The 26,750-nt window shown below is 36.1% G+C and overlaps 2 protein-coding genes across 3 annotated transcripts; one reads left to right on the top strand and one right to left on the bottom strand.

Annotated features, from left to right (window-relative positions):
* Nucleotides 1–530: 530 nt before the first annotated feature.
* On the top strand, nt 531–16,366 carry LOC112200169 (isoleucine--tRNA ligase, cytoplasmic). Its single transcript, XM_024341187.2, has 27 exons — nt 531–1,333; nt 1,434–1,499; nt 1,795–1,938; nt 2,301–2,518; nt 2,639–2,804; nt 4,606–4,719; nt 5,263–5,360; nt 5,630–5,708; nt 6,186–6,344; nt 6,989–7,078; nt 7,820–7,953; nt 8,415–8,574; nt 8,707–8,790; nt 8,902–9,114; nt 10,562–10,687; nt 11,257–11,394; nt 11,652–11,755; nt 11,865–11,928; nt 12,995–13,083; nt 13,222–13,363; nt 13,747–13,810; nt 13,893–13,960; nt 14,950–15,072; nt 15,154–15,219; nt 15,603–15,729; nt 15,870–15,961; nt 16,064–16,366. The coding sequence occupies exons 1-27, from the start codon at nt 800–802 to the stop codon at nt 16,166–16,168; spliced, it is 3,567 nt and encodes a 1,188-aa protein (XP_024196955.1). The 5' UTR covers nt 531–799; the 3' UTR covers nt 16,169–16,366.
* Nucleotides 16,367–22,608: 6,242 nt separating this feature from the next.
* LOC112200474 lies at nt 22,609–26,375 on the bottom strand. Of its 2 annotated transcripts, none has more exons than XM_024341506.2 (2): nt 23,642–26,375; nt 22,609–23,290 (listed from the first exon to the last, which is right to left on the bottom strand). In XM_024341506.2, exons 1-2 carry the CDS (start codon nt 24,077–24,079, stop codon nt 23,078–23,080), a joined length of 651 nt encoding a protein of 216 aa, XP_024197274.1. In that variant the 5' UTR covers nt 24,080–26,375; the 3' UTR covers nt 22,609–23,077. Both variants share the same exon structure in this region; 1 of them encodes a protein (XP_024197274.1).
* Between the last annotated feature and the right edge of the window lie 375 nt (nt 26,376–26,750).

Raw genomic sequence — 26,750 nt, 5'->3', positions numbered from 1 at the left:
CTCCAGAGTCCAAATTGCATTAAGATCACAGCCACCCAAACCTTCAATCAATGATCCCAAAAACCATAGAAACCCAAAAACTCAAGGGAAAAAAAAATTACAAATACCCACAAACAGATCGAGTTGCGATTCTGGAGAAAGAAAAAAAAAATACCGATTGTTGTGCGAAATCAAAACGAAACCGTGACAGCTTCCCGTCCCCCTCTTCCTTTTCTCCGAGTTATCTTATCTACCTTCTCTCCCTGTTAATTTCATATATTACCAATCAAATGACTCCAGCTCTTCCAATTCTGGGAATTGAATTACCAACTCATCAGTCAGAGAAGAAGATAACCTCATTAATCAGATGCCTCAACTTTTCCACTTCTTCTTTCCTTCTGCGCAAAACCTACGATTTGATTCTTCTCTCTCTTTTTCTCCCTGTTTCGAACATGGCATTCTTAATCATATTCACCGTCAAATAAATTGATTGTTTTGTGAAGTTAAGAGCCAGAGGCAGCTGCTGCTGCTGTTCGGTTTAGGAGGAGGCACGCAGAAAGGGAGGGGAAAACATAGGTCAGTGGCAGAGCCGTAAAAAAAATTTCAAATGAGTGCAAAATCGCCTTTTCGCCTTAGGAACGGTGCTCATGAACACCGACTCTCCTTTAGCATATAGTAAACCAACTCGCCTTTGGAATATAGTCCAATTTTATTCCTCCCATCCCCAGTGCCTGCTGTAAAACCCTCGCTCACTCCGGCAGCCACAATTTTTCTTCAAAAACCCTAATCTCTTCCTTCCTTCCTTCGTTTCACGGCCGCCATGGAAGAGGTATGCGAGGGCAAGGACTTCTCCTTCCCGAAGCAAGAGGAGAAGATTCTCCACTACTGGTCCCAAATCAAAGCCTTCGAGACTCAATTGTCTCTCACCGAACACATGCCCGAGTACGTCTTCTACGACGGTCCCCCCTTCGCCACCGGCCTCCCTCACTACGGCCACATATTGGCCGGCACCATCAAGGACATCATCACGCGTTACCAGTCCATGACCGGCCACCACGTCACGCGCCGCTTCGGCTGGGACTGCCACGGCCTTCCCGTCGAGAACGAGATTGATAAGAAGCTCGACATCAGGCGCCGGGAACAGGTTCTCGAAATGGGGATCGATAAGTACAACGAGGAGTGCCGGAGCATTGTTACTCGGTTTGTGGAGGAATGGGAGAAGGTTATTACGCGAACTGGGCGGTGGATCGATTTTCGGAACGATTATAAGACCATGGACTTGAAGTTTATGGAGAGTGTGTGGTGGGTTTTTGCTCAGATATATGATAAGGGCCTTGTCTATAAGGGCTTCAAGGTTAGCTCCTTGCAGTCTCAATTCTATTTTGATGAAATTTTCCGATTGGTTTATATGCATAGTTTAGGTTTACCAATCCATATGCTGCTTTGGTTTGCAGGTCATGCCGTACAGCACCGGTTGCAAGACACCGCTTTCGAATTTCGAGGCTAATCAAGATTACAAGGTTTACTTCTGTTGTTATTTTATGTAAAGATTGCTGAATTATTATTATTTTTGTTTCATCTTTATATGTATGTCGTTGTTGGATTCTATTCATTGTTATGATATTTTATGTTTAGTGCCGAGTTAACTAATTTAGTAGGTAAAATTAGGAATGCGGCTGTCCTGTTCAGTCATTGGTTGAGTCTTTTCTGCGTTTTTTTTTCTTTTCTTTTTTTCTTTTTTGCCCTAGTAATGATGGAACTTATAATTTGGTTGAAGTGTTTCCTACCATGTTTGACATCTCTGGTGAAACACAGGATGTTCCTGATCCTGAAGTTATGGTGGCTTTTCCAATTATTGATGATCCACAAGAGGCAAGTTTTGTGGCTTGGACAACTACTCCGTGGACCCTTCCTAGCCATTTAGCGCTATGTGTCAATGCAAATTTTACTTATTTGAAGGTCAGTTAGTTTGTCTCTATTCATATTTTCCTTTATCACAATTTGGGTATCAAATTTTAATCTATGCTAGTGTTAGTTTGTTTGTTGGTACACATGTCTGCCTATGCTATTAGAGTGTTATTTGTTCATCTCTATTGTTGTTTTAAATGACATGTACGCATCTTGATTTGACTGGAAAATATTTCGCCAATTTAGGGTCCATATAGGTGCCTTAACCTCAAGTTATAGTTATTACATGAGATCCTTGATATATTTGTTTTCATACTATTTTATGTGAGTTCCTCAATTTTTCTTCAACTTTATGAAATGCAATTTTGCACTATAATATGTGAGCATCTAATTTGAGGTGGAATAACATTCAGGTTCGCAACAAGTACTCAAAAAAAGTTTACGTCGTTGCTGAATCTCGATTGTCAGCTCTTCCTAATGACAAACCAAAAGAAAATGTACCAAATGGATCTGTTGATTCAAAAAAATTAAATTCAAAGACCAAGGGATCCTCGGGTGGGAAAAAGGAAGCAGTTGACACATCATATGAAGTGTTGGAGAAAATGACCGGGGCTTCATTGGTGGGGAAGAAGTGAGTACTTCAATTCCTCATTTTACTTGTTTAGTTTAACATAGTTACTTATGTCTAATTATCTATTTACTTTATAGTTTCTTATAAGGATCACAATTATAATGAGATTGTGAACTACAGGTATGAACCACCATTTGATTACTTTAAGGAGTTCTCTGATGTTGCATTTAGAGTTGTTGCGGACAACTATGTTACTGATGACAGTGGTACTGGAATTGTCCACTGTGCTCCTGCATTTGGTGAAGACGACTATCGTGTTTGCCTTGAAAATAAAGTTATCAGTAAGGTATGTATCAAGATGCACGTAAATGGCATAAACTCACCTTTGATACATTTGATTCCTTACATCAAAGATGAGATTGTACGTATATTATGTGTGGTCTCATATACGATGTTATGAACAAGATGGTCTTAAAATTAGTGGTTCTGCATAGCTTCTTTTGTTATACAATTTGTTCCTATAAATCATCCGCACTCTGATTGTGTGTTCTCAAATTTTGCCTGTAGAGTTCTTTTCTTGCATATTTTGATTTCCCTCTAGTCAGATATACTAGTGCAGACATACTTTCAGTCATCTTGGTTAAAAGTTTAAGCTTTTCTTTATGAAAGGGACTCTTCTTACCACTGTCTAGATTGTGGGATTTATGATCTTGCAGGAACTGTCAGTACTTCTTCTTTTCTTTTTGTGTAGATTGTGTGGCTTTACATCCTGTTTGCATGTAATATTTTTTTTCTTTTCTGGATTGCGTTTTTCTGTTTGAGCAACTTGTTGCATTCGCTGAAGTTTTAATTGATAGGGTTTAGGGTTGGGTAGTGAACTCATGCCTCCATTGTTGTGGCAACTATAAGTTCTAGCAGAAGGAGATAAGCTGCTTAAGGAAGTGTTGGGAGGTACAATGACTACAATCAGAAGCTGATTTGTGCCTAGGAAATTATCCCATTCAGCTGTTTTCTTTCTGGTGGTCTAACAAGTTGGTGTCAATACTTTTAGCCTCTTTATGGACTTAAGTGAACAGGAATTTGGGATATGTCGGTGGTTTTAAATCAGTTACTAGCAGGGGTAGTTGTGCTTAGTTTTGTGGCTGTTTCTGTAAGTATATTATGCTCAGTGTTTGTTTTGGTGTAGCTTTGTGGTGGACTGCTTGTCGACAGAGGCTGTAGTGTTATTATTAATAAGTTACTGTTTCTTGAAATTTGGTGCACACAATAATAGAATAGGGACATCTTTTTATTGATCGTTGGAAGATGGGGTTATTTAAGGTCTGTACAGAAGCTTGTGGTTGGTAATTTGGGTGTTTTGGACAAAAATATAATCTGTCAAGAGAATTATTAAGAGTGTCTCCCAAGGCGGGTTGACTGATAGGGTTGCAGCTTGATCCAGGGCCCGTTCATTTGTTACCTTTTCCTTTAGCCACATAATGTGCACTGTGCCATAGATCTGCTTGGGCATGTTTTCTTATTTTTTCGTTTGAACTTTCAAAAGGAAGGAAAAAAAAACTTTTTCAAAATAGTGCTGTATAGTGTGGATTGTTTAATATATTACCAGCCAGGCCTGCAGAGGAGGAGAAGGGAAGAATTTTACAGGAGTTATGGGAGAGGGATGGAGACTGTTTGATTAAATTTGCTTTTGGGCATCGTGGGCTTTGGTTTTTATAGGGTCTAGTTTGTTTATTTCTATAGAATCTGTTTGATTAAATTTGCTTTTTTTTAAAATATTTTTTTTAATATATATTTACTTTTAAATAAATATAAGGTCTATATTTGATGACTTGATACTTCAATTCCTTTTCTGGTTCTTTGATTTTAACAGTACTCAACTGGATTCAAGGACACTTGTATTTTATTTTTCCTCCCAGCACCATTTCTGTAGACAGTTTAGATAGTGTTGCTGTTTTTTCAGTTGTTGAGTAGTATCAACATGGCATTCTAAGTTCTGATTCTTAAGGCCATGATGGGGTTGGTTTGCAATTCACGTTCTTAAATATCATATCTGAACAATGGTAGTTGTTCATTAAGAAACATCTATATTGTTGCACTTTACTCATAGTCACTTATTGTCATGTTTGCGTTTATCCATTGGCATGCAGGGAGAGACCTTGATTGTAGCAGTTGATGAGGATGGATGCTTTACTGAAAAAATTACCGACTTCAGCAAGTGCTATGTCAAAAATGCAGATAAAGAAATTATTGAAGCACTGAAGGTATGACATTACAAGAGAGTTTATATACATATAGAAACATATAGAAACATATAGACATCTGTCACTTGCATTACACAAATCTGAAACTCCCTCAGGTGTTGATTGCATGGGATTGCCATGCGGTCAATGCTCTGCAGTGATTGTTGATGTTTGTACAATCTGCTAGTCTTATCTATGTATGCCAACTCTACACCAGCACCAAACAAGGAAAATGATGGCATTCTAACTTCTAAAAGAAATGGTAGGAGTAATTCAGAAATTTTCAGAAGTAGTTTCATGTGTTAAGCCTGAGTTTTTCACGTTCAAAAATATATAAATTTCCCCACTCATATTTAGTAGTGCTTCTCTTCCTGATGTTGTCATAAGTTAATAGATCTGCAGAACAAAAAAAATAAAGAGGTAGAAATAGACTTCTGGTCAGGATGGGATATGTTTCTGGTCTTATTGTAATATATTTGGTCATTATTGTAATATACTTTTGTACTTATTCTACGTCTGAATGTTGTCTCCGTTGTTCTAATGCCACTCTTCATATATGCTCAGCGGAAAGGAAGGCTTGTTAAGTCTGGAACCATTATGCATTCTTATCCCCACTGCCCAAGATCTAAAACTCCACTTATTCAAAGAGCTGTTCCAAGTTGGTAAGTGCAGATTTAACTCGGTGTTACCTGTAGTTGAGTTATATGGACTCTATTTTGATTAAAAACTCAGTCCTTTCGCATGTCAATTGGTTTCTAAATGTAACATCAAATTCTTACATCCATGCTTGGAACTTATTGCAAGTTCAGTAGTTGAACCCTTGGCTTGACCAGGGCACATAAACGGTTAAACCTATATTTGTTAAACCGTTTTCTTATTTCACATTTCAATGTGCAATCTCATTCTAAGTAAGTATTACTTCTGCTTACAGGTTTATCCGGGTGGAGCAGTTGAAAGAAAAATTGTTAGAAAACAACAAGCAGACATACTGGGTTCCTGATTTTGTGAAGGTTGATTTTTAGTTTTAGTTGTTGACATTTATGGCTTTCTTTCCTTTGTTTTGTACAGTGTTTATTTATGCTTTTGGGAATGAGTGTGGTAAATGTTAATAGCAGTGTTTGCACTAAGATGGAACTCCAATAAGATGATTTTCAGATCTCACCATTTTCTTAGTTCTCAAAATAAGCCTGAAATTAAATTATTTGCTTGCTGGTACTCCACTAAAAGATATATTTTACTTTTCTATTCTAGAGTAGTATGGTGCCTTCGTTGAAGTAATTAATTTCTTATGCATTCTTCATAGTTGCTTCGATAAATACTTCAAGTGAAGAGTTCATGTTACTTGTTGCCTGATTTTGATTTATTGAACTTTCTGAATGAAAGTTTTCTGCAATGAAATTGGGCACATATTTCCTGAGATGGGAAATGTTTATGGACTTTGGACTTTTGTAGTAATAAGTCCCTGTTTTGCATTGCCATTGTTTCAGGAAAAACGATTCCACAATTGGCTGGAAAATGCAAGAGATTGGGCAGTTAGTCGAAGTAGATTCTGGGGCACTCCTCTTCCTGTGTGGATTAGTGAGGATGGTGGGGAAATAGTAGTTATGGATTCCATTGAGAAGCTCGAAAAGCTTTCCGGTGTTAAGGTTTGATTTCTCCTCTCTGTGTCAATAATTACTTAGTTGTTGAGTTTTTAAGGTTTCATCAATCTACCAAATTCACAATAATAGAGGAGTTCTATTTCAGTTTGCTTCTTTCTCATACTCCAGGTGATTTTTTTTATATTTTTCCTCTAGCTATCACACCACCACCATACCAGCTTATGAATGCCTTTAACAAGCCTTAATCACCAAGCAAGGGCGAAAGGCGGTTAAAACAATTATCCATTGATGTTTATTTGGAAAAAGTATACTAGTGGAGACTGTATAGTGACAAATAGGACTGGGCTACAATATTATGATAAATTTGAGGCATTGTGCTATTATTTGTGTATGGACTTGAAATTGTTCTTCGATGTTGCACTTCTCTCTGCTTTGGGGGCACTATTTTCTTCTCTACATTCTCTTTTTAGACTTAATTTTAGCTGCTGGTTCTTTCTATGTTTTTTTTTTTTCTGAAGTAGTTTTTGGCCATTGGGTGAGGGATCTTGGTATTATGTGTAAACTTCTTGTTTACTGTACTTTTACTTGGGTTGACACTTCTGGTATCAAAAGGAAAAAAGTTTGGTTTTCATTTGCTTTTTCTGTTACTGCATATACTGGTTTTGAATATTTTCTGCTGATTTTAACAGGTTTTTGATCTTCACCGGCACAATATCGATCATATCACTATTCCATCTAGCCGTGGTCCTCAATTTGGTGTTCTTCGACGTATTGATGATGTAAGCCTATGGAATCAAGGCTAGCAGTAGACTAACCTTTTTCATACTGTTTAAGTAAAAACCAATCTTGCATTAAAGATTCATAATTTTGTGACTCGTATGCATTTCTAGTGGATCATAAATTCATAATGTACAACTATGCATCCAATGTTCTTGTAGTACATTCAAATTACCATTTTTGTTGGGCAAGTATCTTTCACTTCATTCAATTACTACAGTATCCTAGTTATTATGTCAGTGTCCTATTTATTGTGTCAATGTGTGGAATTATTATATCAATTATGTTCATGAGATCCAGTAAATCAATTGGACTATTTATTTAATACTTTATCTCTCTCTCTCTCTCTCTCTCTCCCAAAAAAAAAAATAATTCTGGTATTTTTTGCTTTTTGATAACTCAAGTTTCATAACTCACAAATAACTCAAAAGAAACCTTGTTAGTTAGTTCTGGATTTCTTACCCTGGTGGTAGAAATTAAAGGGTCGGTTCTTAAATTGGAATGTAGGACTTGTGAGCATGATTGTCTTTCTTCTGGTGTTTAACTTAGAATATCTTTTTGTAATCTGACCTCCTAATCATATGTTATTGTCCCGGTTATGCTTATTAAAAAAACAATGAAAGAAAAAGGTACTGTAAATGCTGTGCTTTTTCAAATTGTTCTGTAATGAGTGAGTGTAATTTTCTCACTCACTGATGTGTGCTTAATGGTATTGATGTTGACTTGTTTAATTATCTTTTCAGGTGTTTGATTGTTGGTTTGAGAGTGGTTCCATGCCTTATGCTTATATCCACTATCCTTTTGAGAATGTTGAACTTTTTGAGAAAAACTTTCCTGGAAATTTTGTGGCTGAAGGGCTGGATCAGACTCGTGGATGGTAAGTTTATTGTATTTGGGGTTTCCAGTTTTTCTGATTTGATTGTTCCTCATGTTGACTATTTCTAATTTTAGTCGTACAGCTAAGTTGGGTTAGTCAATGTCAGTGGTCTAGAACTCCCTATTTTTTGCTATAATCATTTTAGAAGATTACATATCATGTGCATGTGTGGCAATGATACTTCTATTCACATGGATACTAGTGTTAGATGAAGACTCCAAAAACTATGAAGTACAGTTGGAAAAATACTTCATTTGACATGTGAAGTTTCTTTTGATATCTATTAAAATTTTCCTTTTGCCTGTTTATAAATGTTATTTTTTTTTAATTAACATAACGACTAGACTAAATGTTGGCTGCCTATTGTGGAATTAGATTCCTTTGTGCTAGTTTTATCCTAACTTGAGCACGGGTTTCCAAATGTCTAAGCTAATCCTCTTTGTTTCCTTCTGATTCTGCAGGTTCTACACTCTTATGGTGTTATCTACCGCATTATTTGGGAAACCTGCTTTTAAGAATCTCATTTGCAATGGGCTCGTACTTGCTGAGGATGGAAAAAAAATGAGTAAAAGTCTGAAAAATTATCCTCCACCAATTGAAGTTATCGATCAGTATGGAGCTGTATGTGTTTTATAGTACAACTGACTGTACATTATATAGTTTAAGTGCCTTTTTTTCTTGGTTTCTTTGTGAAATGGTGGGAAGATGATGTATTTTACAAATATCTTGTCTAATCATATTTCTGTTGTGCAGGATGCAGTACGATTATACCTAATTAACTCTCCTGTTGTGCGCGCGGAACCATTACGTTTCAAGAAGGAAGGAGTTTATGGTGTTGTAAGTATTATTTATCTATTCCTGTAGTATTGTTTTCATGTTGGATTGCTGTTTATTGATCTTGGTTCTTTGAATTGATCCAGCAGTACCTTTATCTTTGGTTATTTTCAGGTCAAGGATGTATTTCTTCCATGGTACAATGCATATAGGTTCCTTGTCCAGAACGCAAAGAGACTTGAGATTGAAGGGTTTGCCCCTTTTGTTCCTATTGATCAAGCCACTCTACAAAAGTCATCTAATGTGCTTGACCAGTGGATCTACTCAGCCACACAGAGTCTTGTGTATTTTGTCCGTCAGGAGATGAATGGTTATCGACTTTATACGGTTAGCTGTCTATGAACTATTCCTTCAGAAAGCATTTCGTAGTTCTTGTAAAGTCCTTGTAGTTGGGCATATTATGTCATATGACCAAATAGGGAATCAGGTTGTGTAGACCACAAGATCAGAATATGACCAAATAGAAAACTGGCTTTTTAGAGCACAAAGATCAGAATATAGTTTTGTTATGATTAGTAGGTAATTTTTAATGTTGCGGTACAAGTATCTTATTTTAGGTGTATAAAACTGTTAATTATTCAAATGTGTCTTGTAGTGGAAACTTTATTGTATCTTCAAATCATTGGTTGCACACGTGGTGCAATTATCTATGCAGGATGGTCTTACAAGGTTGAAGTTTAGTGCTATACAAGGCCTCATATAGAGAGCTACAGATATGACCTAGGGTTTACTATGGTTAAGGTCTTACAAGGGTGAAGTTTATTGTTATAATATGTGGAGGACAGGTGTTGTTGTTAAAAGTTCTGGGCATGAATGGAGAAGAAGTGAGTATGAGGAATCTGGACTCGCTCCAGCAAGATTTCTTGGAAATTACTTCAAGAATTCTCACTAGTCACTTGAGAGATATTCTTTGAAATAATACACAATCAGTCTCATGAACTTTGTTAAAAGTTCTGGGCATCAATGGAGAAGAAGGGAGTATGAGGAATCCGGACTCGCTCCAGCAAGATTTCTTGGAAATTACTTCAAGAATTCTCACTAGTCACTTGAGAGATATTGTTTGCAATAATACACAATCAGTCTCATGAACTGATTTCCAGTAATACACAGTGGCCTTGTCTACAGAAATAAACCAATTGTTAAATGACCCTGATTAATGACTTACAGCCCTTAAAGTCTAATTATTAATGATTGATGGAACATGACTTAGAAAAGGTAACTTTATGACCCAATACAAGGAACATGCTTCTTAAATAAAACATTTAGAACACACATGAAAACTAGAAGATTCCAGCAAATCCAGATGTTTAAATACTCTTCTAAATTTAGTACTCTTAAGCTTTTGGTAAAAGTTACGGAAGCTAATGTCGGTGAACCTGAATTATGCATACTGTGGAGTGTTGGCTGTTGGCAGTTGTCCTGGCAGTGGATAAGAGGCTTTTTGAAAACAGGATGTGGATGTGGGGGGATTTTAGAGGCATTTTCATCTGCATTTTGATATTTTTCATGCACATTGAGGCAGTGGTTGGCCCATATGATTATTAGTTCTTAGTCTAGCTCCTTGGCATTCTGTTTGAGATTTCCTGTTGGAACTGGTCTTTGATGTTTCTAAAAGCAGTTTGGTTATGTGGTTTATATGTTCTCTTGTTAAAAGCTTGTCCATTTTGCACTATAGTTGAGTCCATAGTTTATAAATAAAATATATCTATTTCTGTTAAAGCATTCCTCTTCTGATTGTAATTTGTCTAACCAATACATGTAAACAACATTATAGGTGGTTCCATATCTTTTGAAGTTTCTAGACAACTTGACAAATATCTATGTGAGGTGCAATCGCAAGAGGTTGAAGGGTCGTACAGGTGAAGAAGATTGTAGGGTGGCGCTCTCAACACTTTACAATGTATGGTGGTGGTAACTTTCTTTATTATGGTAGTAACTCTATGTATGTTGCTTTCCTTATGTGCCAAATAGCTGGGTCTAAGAATCAGATATGTATGCATGGTCATTGAGTTTCATCTTCCATGTTGGTTGTGGTTCTTGGATCTGTTTATTTCCTTGTTCATTCTTGAGCTATATCTGGCAATACCCATTAACACATACGGGTCCTATTTGCATGTATTTTCTTTATTTTTTGTTGGCAAGTGTTCAACAAGTCCAAAAAAAAAAAAAAAAAAAAAAGAAGGAAGGAAGAAGAAGAACTAGAAGAAAAGAAAGAAGGAGGACTAGAAGTCATTAGGAGTTGTCAAAGTAACAATTACACTTATTTTATATTCAATACTTTTTTCCAAATTAGATACTATTATCTTTTATTTGGAGTGCTATATGGACCTCATTTTATCCTAATGTCATTAGTATTTTATGATCCCTGTACTTGTTTAATATGCTTCATAAATATTCAGTTCTTGAGATATTTTCTGTGAGAATCACTGGTCTAACATTTGTGTATGATTTATTTATTTTTGTCTCTAGGTCCTTTTGGTATCATGTAAAGCAATGGCTCCATTAACACCATTTTTCACTGAGGTCCTTTTTCAAAATATGCGGAAAGTTTCCAACACGGCAGAGGAAAGCATTCATCATTGCAGCTTTCCTGAAGCAGAAGGCAAGGTATTAGTGGTGATCATTTTGTTCTTTAAGAAGAAATTATGAAACCAATTTAACTCGTTCATATCTCTGCTTAACATTTTGCGAAACAAAAAATGGTTTTATTTCTGTTAAGTTTGAAAGTGAGGTTGGCTTAATCTTATGGGGAAGCTTTCAGGGTTTAAGCTTGAATTGCTGATCCTCATACTTTTTGTAATTTAAACTTTCAGTATTCCTCTTTAAGGTTTCGCATGGTTTTACAACTTTTATTGCTATTACAGAGGGATGAACGTATTGAGCAAAGTGTTGCAAGGATGATGACAATAATTGATCTTGCCCGTAATATTCGTGAGAGACATAACAAACCTCTTAAAACACCACTCAGGTGTGCTTGTAGCATCTTGTTCGATGTTTTATTTTAATTTTACTTATGCCTCGGCCTTTGTCTACTTTCTCGATTTTATCTGAAAATCATTTTCTTTTATTTCCGTTAGGGAGATGGTTATTGTTCATCCTGATGTGGACTTTCTTGATGATATCGCTGGAAAGCTAAAAGAGGTATATGAATCATACTGGAAGCTCTTTTTCATACATCTTTCACTTAATTGTTAAACTGTGCTGCCAACTGATGCTATTCACTTGAAAGTATCTTTTTGCTCTTGACTTTCGTACGTCTAATTGACTCATCAGTTTTACATTGGAAAGTAATAGGTTCATTTGTATTGTATATTGGGGCTATCTAAGCAGTTATTATGAATCTGCAACCATTAATATTGTTTTCCTGTGGTGGATCTATTTGCATGTTAATGCCAATATGCCTTGTTATTTGTTGACTGCTTGGTTAAAGTCCTTCTGAACTGTAATACCTCATCTATTGCCAACTGGAAAATGGAAGTGTCACAAGTACATAAGGCTTATGCCAGCACTGACAAATTAAACGAACATTAATAGGAACTTTTGAAATTCTTGGGCATGCTTGAGGTATCTGGCGGACCGTATTGTGGCTCACATTGCCCCTTAGAGCACCTGAAATTTGCCTCAATACAATTATTAATGAAAACTACTTCGTCCAAGCATGTACCAACTTATATTAGGAAAAGATGGCAAACAGTGCTCTTAATTTTCTCATCTTATTTTTCTTTAGCTCAATGGTGAAACTATGTGGTTTTATAGTCAAATGGTCATTAGATGGGGTGGAATGGGGAAATGTCTTTCTGGGAAGAGGGATGCTCAGTTTCCTCATTTATACTGTTTTATCCTCTTATCATTGGACTATTGGTTTAGAAGAAACCTTATTCTCAAAGTTTATCCAGTCATTAAATTACTCTGTTCTGGATAGATCATGAGGGGTGAGATCTGTTTTTTTCTCTCCTTCCCTTCTCTTCTGTTGGTTTTCTTTGTTTTGTAGTGTCTTGATGGCTCTCTGTCATGGACCTGATTTCTTTTTCTTTTAATTTTTTTTATTATTTTTTTTTACGGAAGTTTTTTCTTTTTTCTTTTTTCTTTTTATGCAACTCTGTTTTATTTCCTTAGTAGTGTAATGTGAAGCACTAACTGTTTCTTTTGCTATGGGTTTCATTCTTCCCAAACTAGAATATTAACTACCGTTCCTTTTGAACCGCAGTATGTGCTGGAGGAACTTAATGTGCGATCTCTTGTTCCATGTAGTGATACACTGAAGTATGCTTCATTACGTGCAGAGCCTGATTTCAGGTATGGATATTTTTGGGGTGGGGGAGGGTGATTCGGGTATGGATATTTTTGGGGTGGGGGAGGGGTATCACCTTCATTTTATTGTGGAATTTATCCCGACTTTATGTTTGATGACATTGTTGGTTTGTTTTCTTATAGTGTTTTGGGTAAGCGGCTAGGAAAATATATGGGAATTGTTGCCAAAGAAGTCAAGGCAATGTCACAGGAAAGCATTCTAGCATTTGAGAAATCTGGAGAAGTTACTCTTTCTGGTCATTGCTTAAAGCTGACTGATATTAAGGTGCTCATGCTTTGTTGCTAATACAATACACTTCTCTATACTGCATATGCTATAATTTTCTGCATCCACTCCTTTGCCATGCTTTCCTTCCCTATTCTTTCACATTGCTGTGATATGTTTTGAATAATGCAATCTGTTTGCAATAATAGCGACATTCAGATAAACATTTAAAAGGCTGCAAAAAGAATTTTGCATTGTTATAGAAAAGTTGAATTGCTTTTCATGTTATATATTGGGTAACTTCTTTGTATTAGCTGGATCATGGAACATCCTGAAAAAGACTTTGTGTTCTTGAAGAAAGCATTTAGCAATGTGTAGAACCATGGAAGAAGAAGTCATTGGTAGCAATACTAATTTATGTTTCTATTTCTTTTCATTTCCAGGTTGTTAGGGATTTCAAGTGTCCTGATGGCACTGCAGTAGACGACATGGATGCTACAGGAGATGGTGAGGATCTTTGACAGGATCCTGATGTAATATTTTAAGACTTGTAAATATTTGTGTCGTAACTCTGTTTTATTCGCTTCAGGTGATGTTTTGGTGATTTTGGATTTACATTCCGATGAGTCGTTGGCTGATGCAGGTGTTGCTCGAGAGGTAATGTTGCTATATTTTGTAGGGTTTATGCAGTGTATATAACTCTCCCTTGAGTCCTTCTGATTCGTGGTGTAGTTTATTTTTTTGCGACTTTAGTTCACATAAGATGAAAATAGGTAGCCGAGTTTATTCGTTAAGTTTTGAGACCTTCACTTTACAGACCAAGAAACCTGAAAAGCAGACAAAAGAAACTGATTTCTTACTGTTTGTTTTTTCCCTGTCCTTTGGCTGAGCCTCCTTGCCTTGTAGAAGAATTTGGAAGGCTCATTACTGAAGAAGAGATTTAGCACCAATGGGCTTTTTCCTTATGGATTTGTTTTAAGAAATACAGTTCAGAAGAATCTAAAACATCCGTGGTCTTTTCAATTGTTCTTTGTGTGATTGCTTCTATATCTCTATGATTCTTTTATTGTTAAGAGATAACAGAGATGGTTAGTATAAGGTGTATCACAAAATTTAGATAAATAAATATATCTCATATACATAAAAATGATTAATTAGAATAAATCTTATGTTGGGTATATATTATATTTTTTTAATTACTGGGAACGATGCATGTTTTCATCTCAACAACTATATGCTGTATGTTAAAAGAAACAGTACATGAGGAGTCAACTCATTATTGATTGGTCAGTATTTTTCAAATGTCATTCAAAATCAATCTGTTTTGAAGATGGCTCGCTTCTGTAGTTTTTTCTGCTGCTCTACCAATCTTTCATAAAGTGTACGCAACTTTTAACCAATATTGTTTTGAATCTTTGTTTGCCATTGTGTCTATGCCACTTGCCCTTTTTTTTTTTTTTTCAGTTTCAATTAGTAAGTGTATTTTTAAAGACACCATTCTCTTCCTAAGATGTAGGTGTTAAACCTTTATAACAGCATGTGGTCCATGACATCTTTTATCTGTTACCCTATTTGAGTACCAGACTGTGTGTTGGAAAGTGGACATATTTCTGATCAATAAACTGATTTTCCCCCACCTGTATCAGATTGTCAACAGAATCCAGAAGTTCAGAAAGAAATCTGCTCTAGAACCTACTGACTCGGTGGAGGTCTACTTTGACTCTTTGGATAAAGATAAAGCAGTTTCCCAAAGGATCTTGCAATCACAGGTACTGTTGTTTTCCATACTCCGAGTAGAGTAATGAAATTTTTAAACCCAAATATCTGGCTGATTGCATATTAATTTGCAGGAACAATACATTAGGGATGCCATTGGTTCGCCGTTGCTTCCTTCAAGTTTGATGCCATCACATGCTGTAAGTTCTATTCATATTAGGAGTTAAATAGGCTACTCGGTTGAGAGTTTATATAGAGGCATCAAAATCTTCTGATTCATTTGTTTCTCCTCCCTAATATCTTCATTTTAATGTTCGATTATAATTTTTCTCCTCCCTAATATTTGAGTAAATGGAAATCCATCTTTTTTATTTTAATACTCGATTAGAGTTCTTTGCATATTTTTACTACACTTTAGATTTCAATGTTTATTTTATCAAGAATATAAGAAAAAGAAAAAGAAAAAGGAAGACAATATTTATGGCAGGGTATCTATGTAGGTTTCTTGTTTCATACTGAATTACAGTAATTCCTTACATTTCAATCATGGTCACATTAGATTGAAGCAAGTATTTTATTGCAGGTCCCTGTTGGGGAAGAGAGTTTCCATGGGATTTCTGTTTCATTTGATACCGAACTTTCATTTGCTATCAAACTGGCCAGACCTGCCTTAGTTTTCAACTCGGATGCAATTGTTGCTTTATATTCAGGTTTGTATTTTTTACCATATTAAATGATAATTATAATACGAATAAGCAGAAAAGTGATTATATGCACATTCAAAATGGCGTAATCAATGAATTTTTACCTGGTGTCGTTCCCTCTGATGGTTCTTCCTCAATGGTAGCAGGAAACTCAGAATTCGCAAGGTGTCTGCAAACGTACTTGTTGTCAAGGGATCATGCAAATCTGAAGACCGAGTTTCAACATGGAAACGGGAAGGTTTGTTTCATTCTGGTTTGAAAATTCCATTAAAAGTCTCTGTAGTTGCAAAAGAGTGGTGACATAATGTCCTAATTATGCTTATTGTACCTTCTTATGCAGATAACTGTTGATTGCATTGAAAATGTGCCCGCTGTGAGTTTGGTGTTGAGGAAACATGTGTATTTGACTGTTGGGGAGTTCTTTTGTAGAACAAACTCTGAGTAGATCAAGTCTCTAGGTTTTTTGGTTTCTCGATGATGTTGCCACTGCTTTTTGATGGGGAGAAAGAGATTACGGAAACGGGATGGCCATTGCCATTCTTTGCTGTCTTAAGTGTGTATAGATAAACATCAACAAATTGTCACTGTTATTTGTTTTGAAATTTTATATAGACCCCCGTAATTTAATTACCTGATGCGTCTATATTTTAGTCTAATTTTTTCATCAAACTTCCATTTATGTCTCTCATCATTAATAAATAAGTGAAAATTGAAAAAAAAAAATTGAAAAAGAAGTTGCAAAAAAAAAAGAAAGGAAATAAATGTTTTATGCATCAAAATATTAATTAAAGATATTTATTGGGCTAAATTTTCTTCTTGTTTTAATAATACAATCTATCACTTTTTAAGATCATATATGAACGTCAATGACATGAAATAATAACCAATTATTTTTAGATAACTTTTTACTGACATTTTATAATTTTATTTGAGGACTAAATAGTGGTAACAATTTATATTTTTCTCTCTAAAATAATTCAGTCATTCACCTTTATATTAAAAAGAATATATATATATATATATATATATTGTTGTAAATATTAGTATCTGTATGGCTGGCCACGTAAATATTCATTAGTTATGAATTTTGATGTAAACCTTACCTCTATATAAAGGAGGCTAATGGGACTAAATGTGAACACTTCTACTTCTTCCCAATTATTCTCTCTCTATATTCTCTTTATTTTATAACACGTTATCAGTATGAAGTTTTTGTGTGAGATTGGGTCTGGGAGATAATCTGTACCTTTGTGGGTAGGCCTAAGATTGCATGTGGTGGTCATTGGCAATACATGTGAGCAGAATAATCCAGAGCTAGAATTCGCCGCCGTATCAGTCTCTCACTCCCATTAGCCCAGATGATTGATAAATCTTCTCCCCTTCTCTCTCTAAACCCAAAACCCAAACTCCAATGGCTTCCTTATCGGCCAACCTAGCCGCCACCCTTCTCTCCCTAACTTTCTGTCACACCACCCGGGTCGGAGCCCCGGCCCTTTTTTCCCTCTCACATGGAGACCCCCGACCGGACTTCCGCATTTATCCCTTTGTGCGGAACGACTTACTAATTATTCTCATTTTTTTTGGTATGCCTATTTGTTTACAACAAATGGCTACTGGGTGATGGTTTCTTGGATTTGATTTTTTTTTTAGGACTTCTTGAATTTGATTTGCTAACAAATTGGATTATATTATAAACCTATATGCTTTGATTCACAGGCATGCTTTGACGGGCTTCTGCTCTTATTCGTAATCTATTTGATTATACCCAGTTCATGTTTTACATGCCAACGCATTTGTTACCTTCTCATCTATATATATATATATATATATATATATATATATATATATATACATCATCGCAAATTGCGACTTTTCTTATTGGGTATTGGGAGTTTTATTGTTTATCCAATTTCATTTTGGATGTATGGTTCTATGTAAATTATTGTTTCTTTCATGATACATGTTAAGGAAGATCGATAGTTCTGCATGTGTTCCTTTGAATTTCGGTAAGTTTTCTTTATTAATTTGATTACTTTGATATAACTTGCTCTCACCATACTTGACAAATGGATATGGTAAAATTTACATTTGTGATAGTGAATTGATCAACGTAGATCGAGACATGAAGTCTCTTGATCTGATTACAGAGGGCCTGAAGTTCCTCGACACTTATCAACATTGCAATATGAAGTTTCTCAGATTCAATACAATTATGAGGGCCAGAAGATCCTCAGAGCTATACAATCCAGTATATAGTCACATATTTGTGATCCCCAATAATTATAAGAGGGCTGGAAGTTCCTCAATTTTTTTTCTTTTGATGTTGGGGTTTCCTTCCTCCTTATGATTATTTGTGAATTTGGAGTTTCAAATTACTTCTAGAAGATGTAGTTTGACGTTGCACACTTGGTCAATGCCAGAAGCCTTTTGGCTTTACATTCTTTTATAAAGAGAACCTGTCTAGAAGACAATATTATGTTCTTGTGCAATTAGAAGTGAAATAAAAGATTATCATATGAAGTTAACCAGACCAGAAGCTCTGTGTGTTTTCTTCATCCATGGAACCAGAATTTTCCAGTGTTAATTTATTTATTTTTCTTCCCTGCAATTTTCCTATTATATTATGTACTTTCATTACGGTTCTTATCTTTTAAATATTTTTTTATTCATATGGGCCAGCAGCCCTATATATCAAACATATGAGTATGAGTATACCCTAAATTTGTGATCGTGAGTTTTATAATTAAAAGAGATTAGAACCTGTAGTTCCTTGATCCTTAATTACATGAGGACCTGAAGTTTCTCAATGATCATACTAATTAGATGACCATCTAAAGTACTTATAAGTTATGGTCATCAAGTTTAAACTCGACATTTCGAGTATGTCATTTTGGCCAGAAGTTCAAAATGCATTTGATGTTATTAATCTACATCAAACAACAATACAATAATTGAATGTCATGCTTTATCTGTATAACACGGACCAGAAGCTTCGTGTGTATCTTATGAGATCCACTGTTCAATTCTTTTAAATTTGATTTGTGTCATCTTCAAACTTATGTTTTGAGTGACTTTCAGGCAATGCAATTTATCTATGGTGTCTAGAAAACATTATTAAGGCTTATGCTTATGAGGCTAATATAACCATCATTTCCGATCTTACATATCTGATTGATGGCTCCAGAAGAGCACACATTATTGTCTCTTTGCATTTTGTGCCTCCAATATTACCAGAGATGTATAATCTCTCCGTCTCATGGATCTCATTGTATAGCAAGAAAGCCGATTGATATGGCTATACCATGAAATGCCACCAGAAGTGGATCATGGCAAGAGAGAAATCAGGAGTTAATGTAAATACTGCTCTAACATCCACACATGTGAGGAAATTGTAAATTAGGCATGTGTCGCCTATGGTACACTATATGGTGGATGATTATCAAGCCACTTTTGAGAGGGCATTAGTCAAATTGAATTTCATTGACCAATAGGAGCATTGAGATCATCACACATCCTTGATGTCTTTTGCTTATAATAAGCAAAGTTGAAAGCACTTTTGTGTTATTTGTAACATCTTAAGTTCCCATTGAAGCTAAATGTTTCTTAATCTGATTATCTAGGAACCTGATGTTCCTTAAGAGGTTGTTATAAAATGGAAAATTTGAAATCTCAAGTTTCTTGGATCTCCAATTATATGAGGGCATGAAGTCCCTCCTCTTTATGACTACGCAAATATATACGTGACAGTGAACTTGAGGTTCTCCACGTGATAATAAAGTTACTCTTTTATTATGGTTTGTAGTCTTCAACTCAACATTTTGAGTATATCATTCTGACCAGCAGCTCAAAATGAATTCGATCCATTCCAATTATCATTATTTTACAATTAAGGTTTACTGACACTAAGGTAACACCCATATCAAGAGTTGTAGATCTTGATGTATGGCTCCGAATGAGCTATTATCATGTTACCAAATTTGAAATATTGTTACATTAATTGCCTCCAATATGGTTGGAGAAGACTTTATGCCATCGGATATATACTGTATCGAATTTTCTGCAGTAAATTAAGGCATATGATGTCATGAACCTGAAGTTCCTTGAACCAAATACACTATTTTGGCATGACCGGTTACGTCATCTTTTGTCTACCATGTTGCATGGAATCACTTACAAGTTTGATGATTGCTAATCTTACTCACAAGCAAATTGTTTATTTACATATTTGTGAGTTGTCACTTTAATGAGACAATCCTCTTGCAATGAGGGGGAGAAATATTGTTTTTGAAGAACGATATGAATTGGTGTGAGATATTTATCCACCGTCTCATTTTGACTTTGAGAAATATCAAAACTAGTGAATTGATAAAAGAAAGTGACAAAATTATATGCTAAATGCAAAGGCATCTACTTGGGTTAAAGTCCTTGAGACCAACCATATTAATACAAACAATGTAGACTCCATTTGATTTGTGGGATGCAAATGTACCCAATTGACATGGTTCTCCTGAAGAGAATGTCATTAAACAATATCACAGCTCCTAATATGGCTACACATACAGAGGGTATAAGTACGCCATTAGGAAATGATGTCTTAGTGATACAATAATAAATCAATATGGTTGATGCTAATGGACAAAACATTTTTGACCTAAAACTTGGTTTGGGTTCGCCACCAGCCAATGAACACCTACACTCCAAAGAAAGTGATAGATTTTTGAATGCATCTTTTGAGCATGGTCATAATAAGACAGTCTTCCCGCCGTTAGGGGGAGGAAAGATTACTGTCATTTGAATAACGGCGTGAATTTGTGTGGATTGTATCCACCAGGTCTAAAGTTTTAAACTCCCAAAACAGGGAAGAGTATACAAGCCCTATAATGCTTTATATGTGATTATAAGTAAAAAGATCCACAGTCGCTATATGACTCATCTATGAGAGATGATTGTCCTAGAAGTGACACTGTATGCCCCAGAAGTGGCATGGGTACTCAATATCAATAAGCTTGTTATAGCTAATGCATGCATATAATAATGTGTGGGATCTCTAATTAATGATCATCGGTATGATAATTCACAAATGGTAACCAAAGAAAAATCATTAAGGGATGTATTGATGTTATACCACATTTCATTATGAATGTCGACAAAGTATATTACTAGCCAAATTGGAAAGAGGCAATTCCAATGAAATTGAATATTTGAAACGTGATAGAATTCTTGGACCTTTAACCCTACATGTAGAAAAGGGTATTTGTCAAAAGTGAAGATAAATCAATGATTATCTTCCCTTATATGAATGACAATTTTCTATAAGTACAGTGTTACATATAGCTGTTATATTGATGAGAGATTTATGGCATGTTGTCATCGTATATTATGAAGATTTTAAAGACACATTACTAAAAGCAAAATCTCAAAAGTAAAGTGTCATTATAAGCGTATTGTGTATCAAATCCTCAAGGGATTCAAATACATAAAGGGTTCAAATGCAAGTCCATGAATGGTTGAAAGAGCCTGAAGCTCACTCGTGGAATCAAAGAGTCTAAAGCTGGTTCATATGTACTCATTTCGTTCTAGTCAACGTAATCTAAATTGCCTTAATGAGTACTACTATGAGACTACTATCGAATTCGAATTATGAATATACTGTTACAACATATTCTAACTTTCGCAAAGTTATGAATTACTTAAAACTCTTGAAGAGCTTATATAAGACATATCAATACATAAAGCCATTGATGTGTATGGCTATGTATGCCATGATGATTTTTCAATGTTTTAAACTTTACAAAGTTAAATGTGTCAATTTCTTTATATTGTTTAGCTATTACTTTGTGTATGATTTTGAGCATATGAGATTGTTTTCTAACCTTATCATATGAGGTAAGGCTTATTGAAAATCGTCTAGCTTTGTTAGTATTGCTTTAACTTTGCAGGTATGAAAATTTGTGATGAGCCCCTGTATGCAAAGCACACATGGTAGCACCTCAGTCATAGACACATCAAACCACTATACATGGTACATGTAGCTTATCACATATATAATTGAGGCTTGCAACAATCAAGGGGAGATTTTCATCAGGGGGAGCATCCGGAAGTATGCTTCCTAGGACATATGAGCGTTGTGCTCTTTTTGTCCTTCGACAAGGGTTATTTTTATCCCACTGGGTTTTTGTTACCTGGAAAGGTTTTTAACGAGGCAACAATAAGCACGTCCAATAGCATCATTCATTAGTGGACATCCAAGGGGAAGTGTTGTAAATATTATTATCTGTATGGCTGTCCACGTAAATACTCATTAGTTATGAACTTTGATGTAAACCCTACCTCTATATAAAATGAGACTGAATGTGAACACTTCTACTTCCTCCCAACTATTCTCTCTCCATATTCTCTCTACTTTATAACATATATATATATATATATATATATATATATATGTTTTTTTGTTTTTAATTTCTCACATAGGCCTAAAATGTTTATTATGCTCTTATTTATTATTTATTTTTTTCTGCTTACTTAAGACCTTTAATATCTTAATCATAATTTCCCAATCAAAATTAACATGAGTGGGAAGTGCAGGCTCAGTGTTCTGGGTTTGTAACTTTGTATGAATTCGATGGTAACCGGGAGAGAATATCGGTGATATTGGCGTGGCCTTTGCAAAAGGTGCTGACACTACCATTGGTAAGTGTAATATACAAAAGATTGAACTGGAACATAATACGTGCGACAGAATGCATACTCCTCTCTGGGTTCAAGGCAGCAAGCACTACTTTAATTGGTAGGGCTGCTCTGCTTCACAAGGCTGCCGGCAACATAGAGAAACATCTCATATTTTGTTAGGGTCCTAACCCCAAGAGAAATGGAAAACAAAGGAAATAGAAAAACAAAAGCCAAATTCAATTCAATTCTCTGACGATTCTTTACAATGCAGCTGGACTCCAGCTATATAGTCGAAATAAATGACTTCGTTTACATATTTGGACCTAATTTGGGCTTATACAACCAAAATATCTATTCTGGGCCTGGATACAAGTTTGGGCTCGGTTGATCACATAGTTGGGTCCTAACAACACCACCCCTCTTCAATTGAAACTTGACCTCAAGTTTAAGAAATAATCTGCTGCTCAGACAAATAGCCATAATCTCAAACCAGAATTTTGAAATTACATAACCATCCTGCATTGTTTCCTTGTAACTCACCCCTCCTGCCCAGGAATGCAGTCTATACAAATCAAAGCATCTCACCAGGGAATAATAGAAATCTGTCCTCTTGTCTAGGTTCATGAAATCTGCGGCAAGTGAATCAACTTGAGGCTCATACCTCATCTCCCATTCCAGTTCAATCTTAGCAAGCACCGAAATCCCATACAGAAAGTAACCCAAAGTGATAATGGTGATTAATGTAAAGTCCAAACCCAAAGGCTGCACCATAATCCAATGATCCTTGTTTAGTAAAATTGCCACCCCATTTAATCTCACAAGAACCATTTTTACCAAGAGTTTCATCTAACCATGACTCAATTGCGTCCCCCAAGTACTTCTCGATATCTAGAATCACCTGAAACTCAACTGTTAATTTCACAGTATCATCTGCAGCTTTTACAACAGAAATGTAAAAGAATATGAAGACAATGGTGATGATCCAACTTCTGGAACATTGATGCAATACACTCTTTAGTGCATAGTTAGGTATAAGGGCTACGTGAATAAGCTTCTTTCCACTTTTGGGGAATCAAAATTCATCTGAGATCTTGGCAATTATGGATTGAGAAGATGAGGAATGATCATAATATCTATTACAGAGTGTAGAACCTTGCAGTTTGAAGTCTTCACTTTCAAAATCATTATCTACAAAAACCATGGAATTGCAATATGAAACAAAGGATATGAGATTGTTTAAATTGCATACCACAATTAGTCCACCACTCCCTGTTTGCTTTTGAGCTTCTGCCTCTAGCTTTGAAATCTCTTCCTCATGATTCATTGAGATTCTCAAACAAATGTTGCTCATTATATCCCTCACCTTGCCCTTTGTGTGCCGCAAACACATGTTATAGTGAGCCATATGTGAATCTGAGTTGGTAATGTGCAAGTCTTCACTAGAATAGATAATAAGTCTAGTAGCAACTGCTCCAGTGGGAGTGATGTGAGATTCAATATCAAACATAAGCCCTCTTATCAGGACTATGTCACCAATTAATAGATGAGCCTTGATCACAATCAAACCATGCGAGTTAAGAATCCAAACTTTTGAACTGACAGTGTAGGAACCCAAATCCAAAAAGTGACCAAATCTTTCTTTGTTATGTAATGTTGAGTAAACTCCACTATTTGAGGTGGCATACATTTCTCCCCAAGTTGCATATGCAGAGATAATACATAATTAACAAAGAAGATGGTCGCAAGGCAAGTAACATCAAGTGATTCCTTCTTGTGATTTAGTTTACTGACAAGAATAATAACACTCAAAGTTCCAAAAACATGTGGGACATTCCCAAATAGCGTAGCTAGCAATAGATCCAAGATATGCTTCTTTCCAACTAATTGAATAGCAATAGTAGTAATTGGAACAACTAGACCAAAAGAGTACCTCGAAGATGAGAACTCTAAGTTGATCTGGAGAAATTCAATAATTTCCTCAATAACCAAGTCTACAAACCCATTGTTCTTCTTGTTCCTCTCATTGTTGCTCCCCATCAATACCAAAAGCTCTTCTCTCATTTTCATCTCTTTAAGGTCAATATACAACTCTGCCCTTTTTGCTTGCCCATGAAGAAGCTCAATCTGCTCTCTAATATCTGCCGTAATTTTGAGCAAACTCACAAGCAAAATAGCAAGTGCTTTCTCCAACTCCTTTACGAACACATAGAACTAGTTCACATAAGCAAATTCAGTTTAGCAAGTGATTCGAAACCAGTACATCATTCTTAAGAAGCTTCACATGCAGAGGACAAGCTAGCATAAGCAAATTCCCAGATCCTTTTGTTTCCCACTGATACTCCAAATTAAACCCATCTTTGAACATGTTGGGGCATAGAACAACTATGTGTCCATCATTTCTATTCACCAAGAAACTATTGAATTCAATGCCACAAGAGATAAGCCCATGATCATGGTGGAAATCGAACCATCCATTTCCAAAACTAATCACTGAAATTTTGGTAAACCATCTTATATTTTTCTCAACATATCCATAACTCCATAATTCAATCAAAGTCATTATTAGTGAAAAGGTAAATTTCAAGCTATTACCAGATGCCATTGTCCCTGCAAAGTACTCCATAAAAAGTTCATTTGTTAAGAGAGTACTACCTTTATCACGAACCTTCTTATCAAATCCAGACAAGCATAGTTGCAGTACATAGTGACTAATCTTCTTTGGACTCTCAATGTAATGCGTGAGCATTACACACAATGCATTAAAAACATTCACCACAGAACATGTACCAATATCCTTTCCATACCCACAGCACTTAGGTAAAGCATACTGAAAGTAATTTCCTACCATCATCGATATATTATCAAGCTCTGTAAGTTCACCAGTCTTCTTTTTGTCAGCATCTCCCTTCTCTAGTATAAGACCTCTAGTTGGAGACATAAACTGAGTTGATCTTGGAAAAGATTGAATTGGCGGTGACAGCAGCGAGCTCACTGATTTGATGGCTGACGGTAGCTGGGATAACGACCCTAGAAGTGCGGGTTCCCCATTTCTGCCAATTTCACTCCCAAAACTTTCATTCTTCACCATATAAGCAGCCATCTCCATCACACTTAACTAAGACTTAACACTATTTAACCCAGTATCAGGTATGACAGGGATGCTTGAAATTCCATATTGAATTGATGGTGTAGTTCCCACATGAGCAATTGACATCTGAGGCAGCATGGTAAGCATTCCAATTGGGCTTGTAGCAGGTATTGGTTGTGGTAAAATGGCAACACCTTGAGCTACAGACCAGAAATGCATGCTAAACCATCGAGGCCACCTGTGTTGCTTGACTGTGGTTGATTAAAGGTGTTGGTGTTGCTGAAGCCAATATTCAAATTTGGAGTTGAATGGTTCTGATCATACTCGATTTCATTCTCCAATATCCCTTTTCCACTTTCATCAACGTTACATTCTGTCCTCTCCCCACACAAACTCAATCCCGAATCATCCTGCTTAGCAACTAACACTCTCAAGCTCATTGAACTCTCTACCATCTCCCATATTCACCTCAGCCCTCTTATTAGAACTCTCTCCTTCCCCATTCCCTAACTTCTCATCAATAACATTTAATTTAGCACCAAACACTGAGCCCACACCACTACAATCATCATTCCAAAAATTGAACTGATTAGAAACTCTAGTGCTAGTATCACTTACCCAGTAAAAGGATGCAGGGTTGTTGTGCGGCTGAGCCGAAACGGCACCGTCTAGAAGAGGAGGCGGGCTGGCAGTGAACTGTGCTAGCGGCGGAGGAGTCACGAACAGGTCCATGTGGGCCAGCGAACTAGTCAGCTTCTGAACTTGGGTCAGGTGGACGCGGCTGTGTTGATGAATATTGTGGTGGATCTCCAGCTCTCCTCGGCCCCATGATTTGGAGTTCTGATACCAGTTGTTAGGGTCCTAACCCTAAGAGAAATGGAAAACAAAGGAAATAGAAAAACTGCTGGACTCCAGCTATACAGTCGAAAATAAACGACATCATTTACATATTTGGACCTAATTTGGGCTTATACAACCAAAATACCTATTCTGGGCCTGGATACAAGTTTGGGCTCGGTTGATCACACAGTTGGGTCCTAACATATTTTAGTGCCTCTGGTACTGAAGACAAGCTGCAACTGGGGTTTTGACGCCATAGACTCTCTAAGAACTGCATGGGTTCAGGTGTGGGTTTTGACGGTGGACAAGCAAGAAGCTGCCATATCAATTGGCTACTCAAAGATTCTTACAAGGCGGATGACCCATATTTAATTTTAGGGTTTTTTACTTCAACAGTGTCTGAACTCTTCGAGGACTTTTGAAATGATAC

The sequence above is a fragment of the Rosa chinensis genome, chromosome 4, assembly GCF_002994745.2.
Source record: "Rosa chinensis cultivar Old Blush chromosome 4, RchiOBHm-V2, whole genome shotgun sequence".
Taxonomy (NCBI): Eukaryota; Viridiplantae; Streptophyta; class Magnoliopsida; order Rosales; family Rosaceae; genus Rosa; species Rosa chinensis.
The sequence above is the reverse complement of the archived record's forward strand: the minus strand, read 5'-3'. Positions and strand labels throughout refer to the sequence as shown.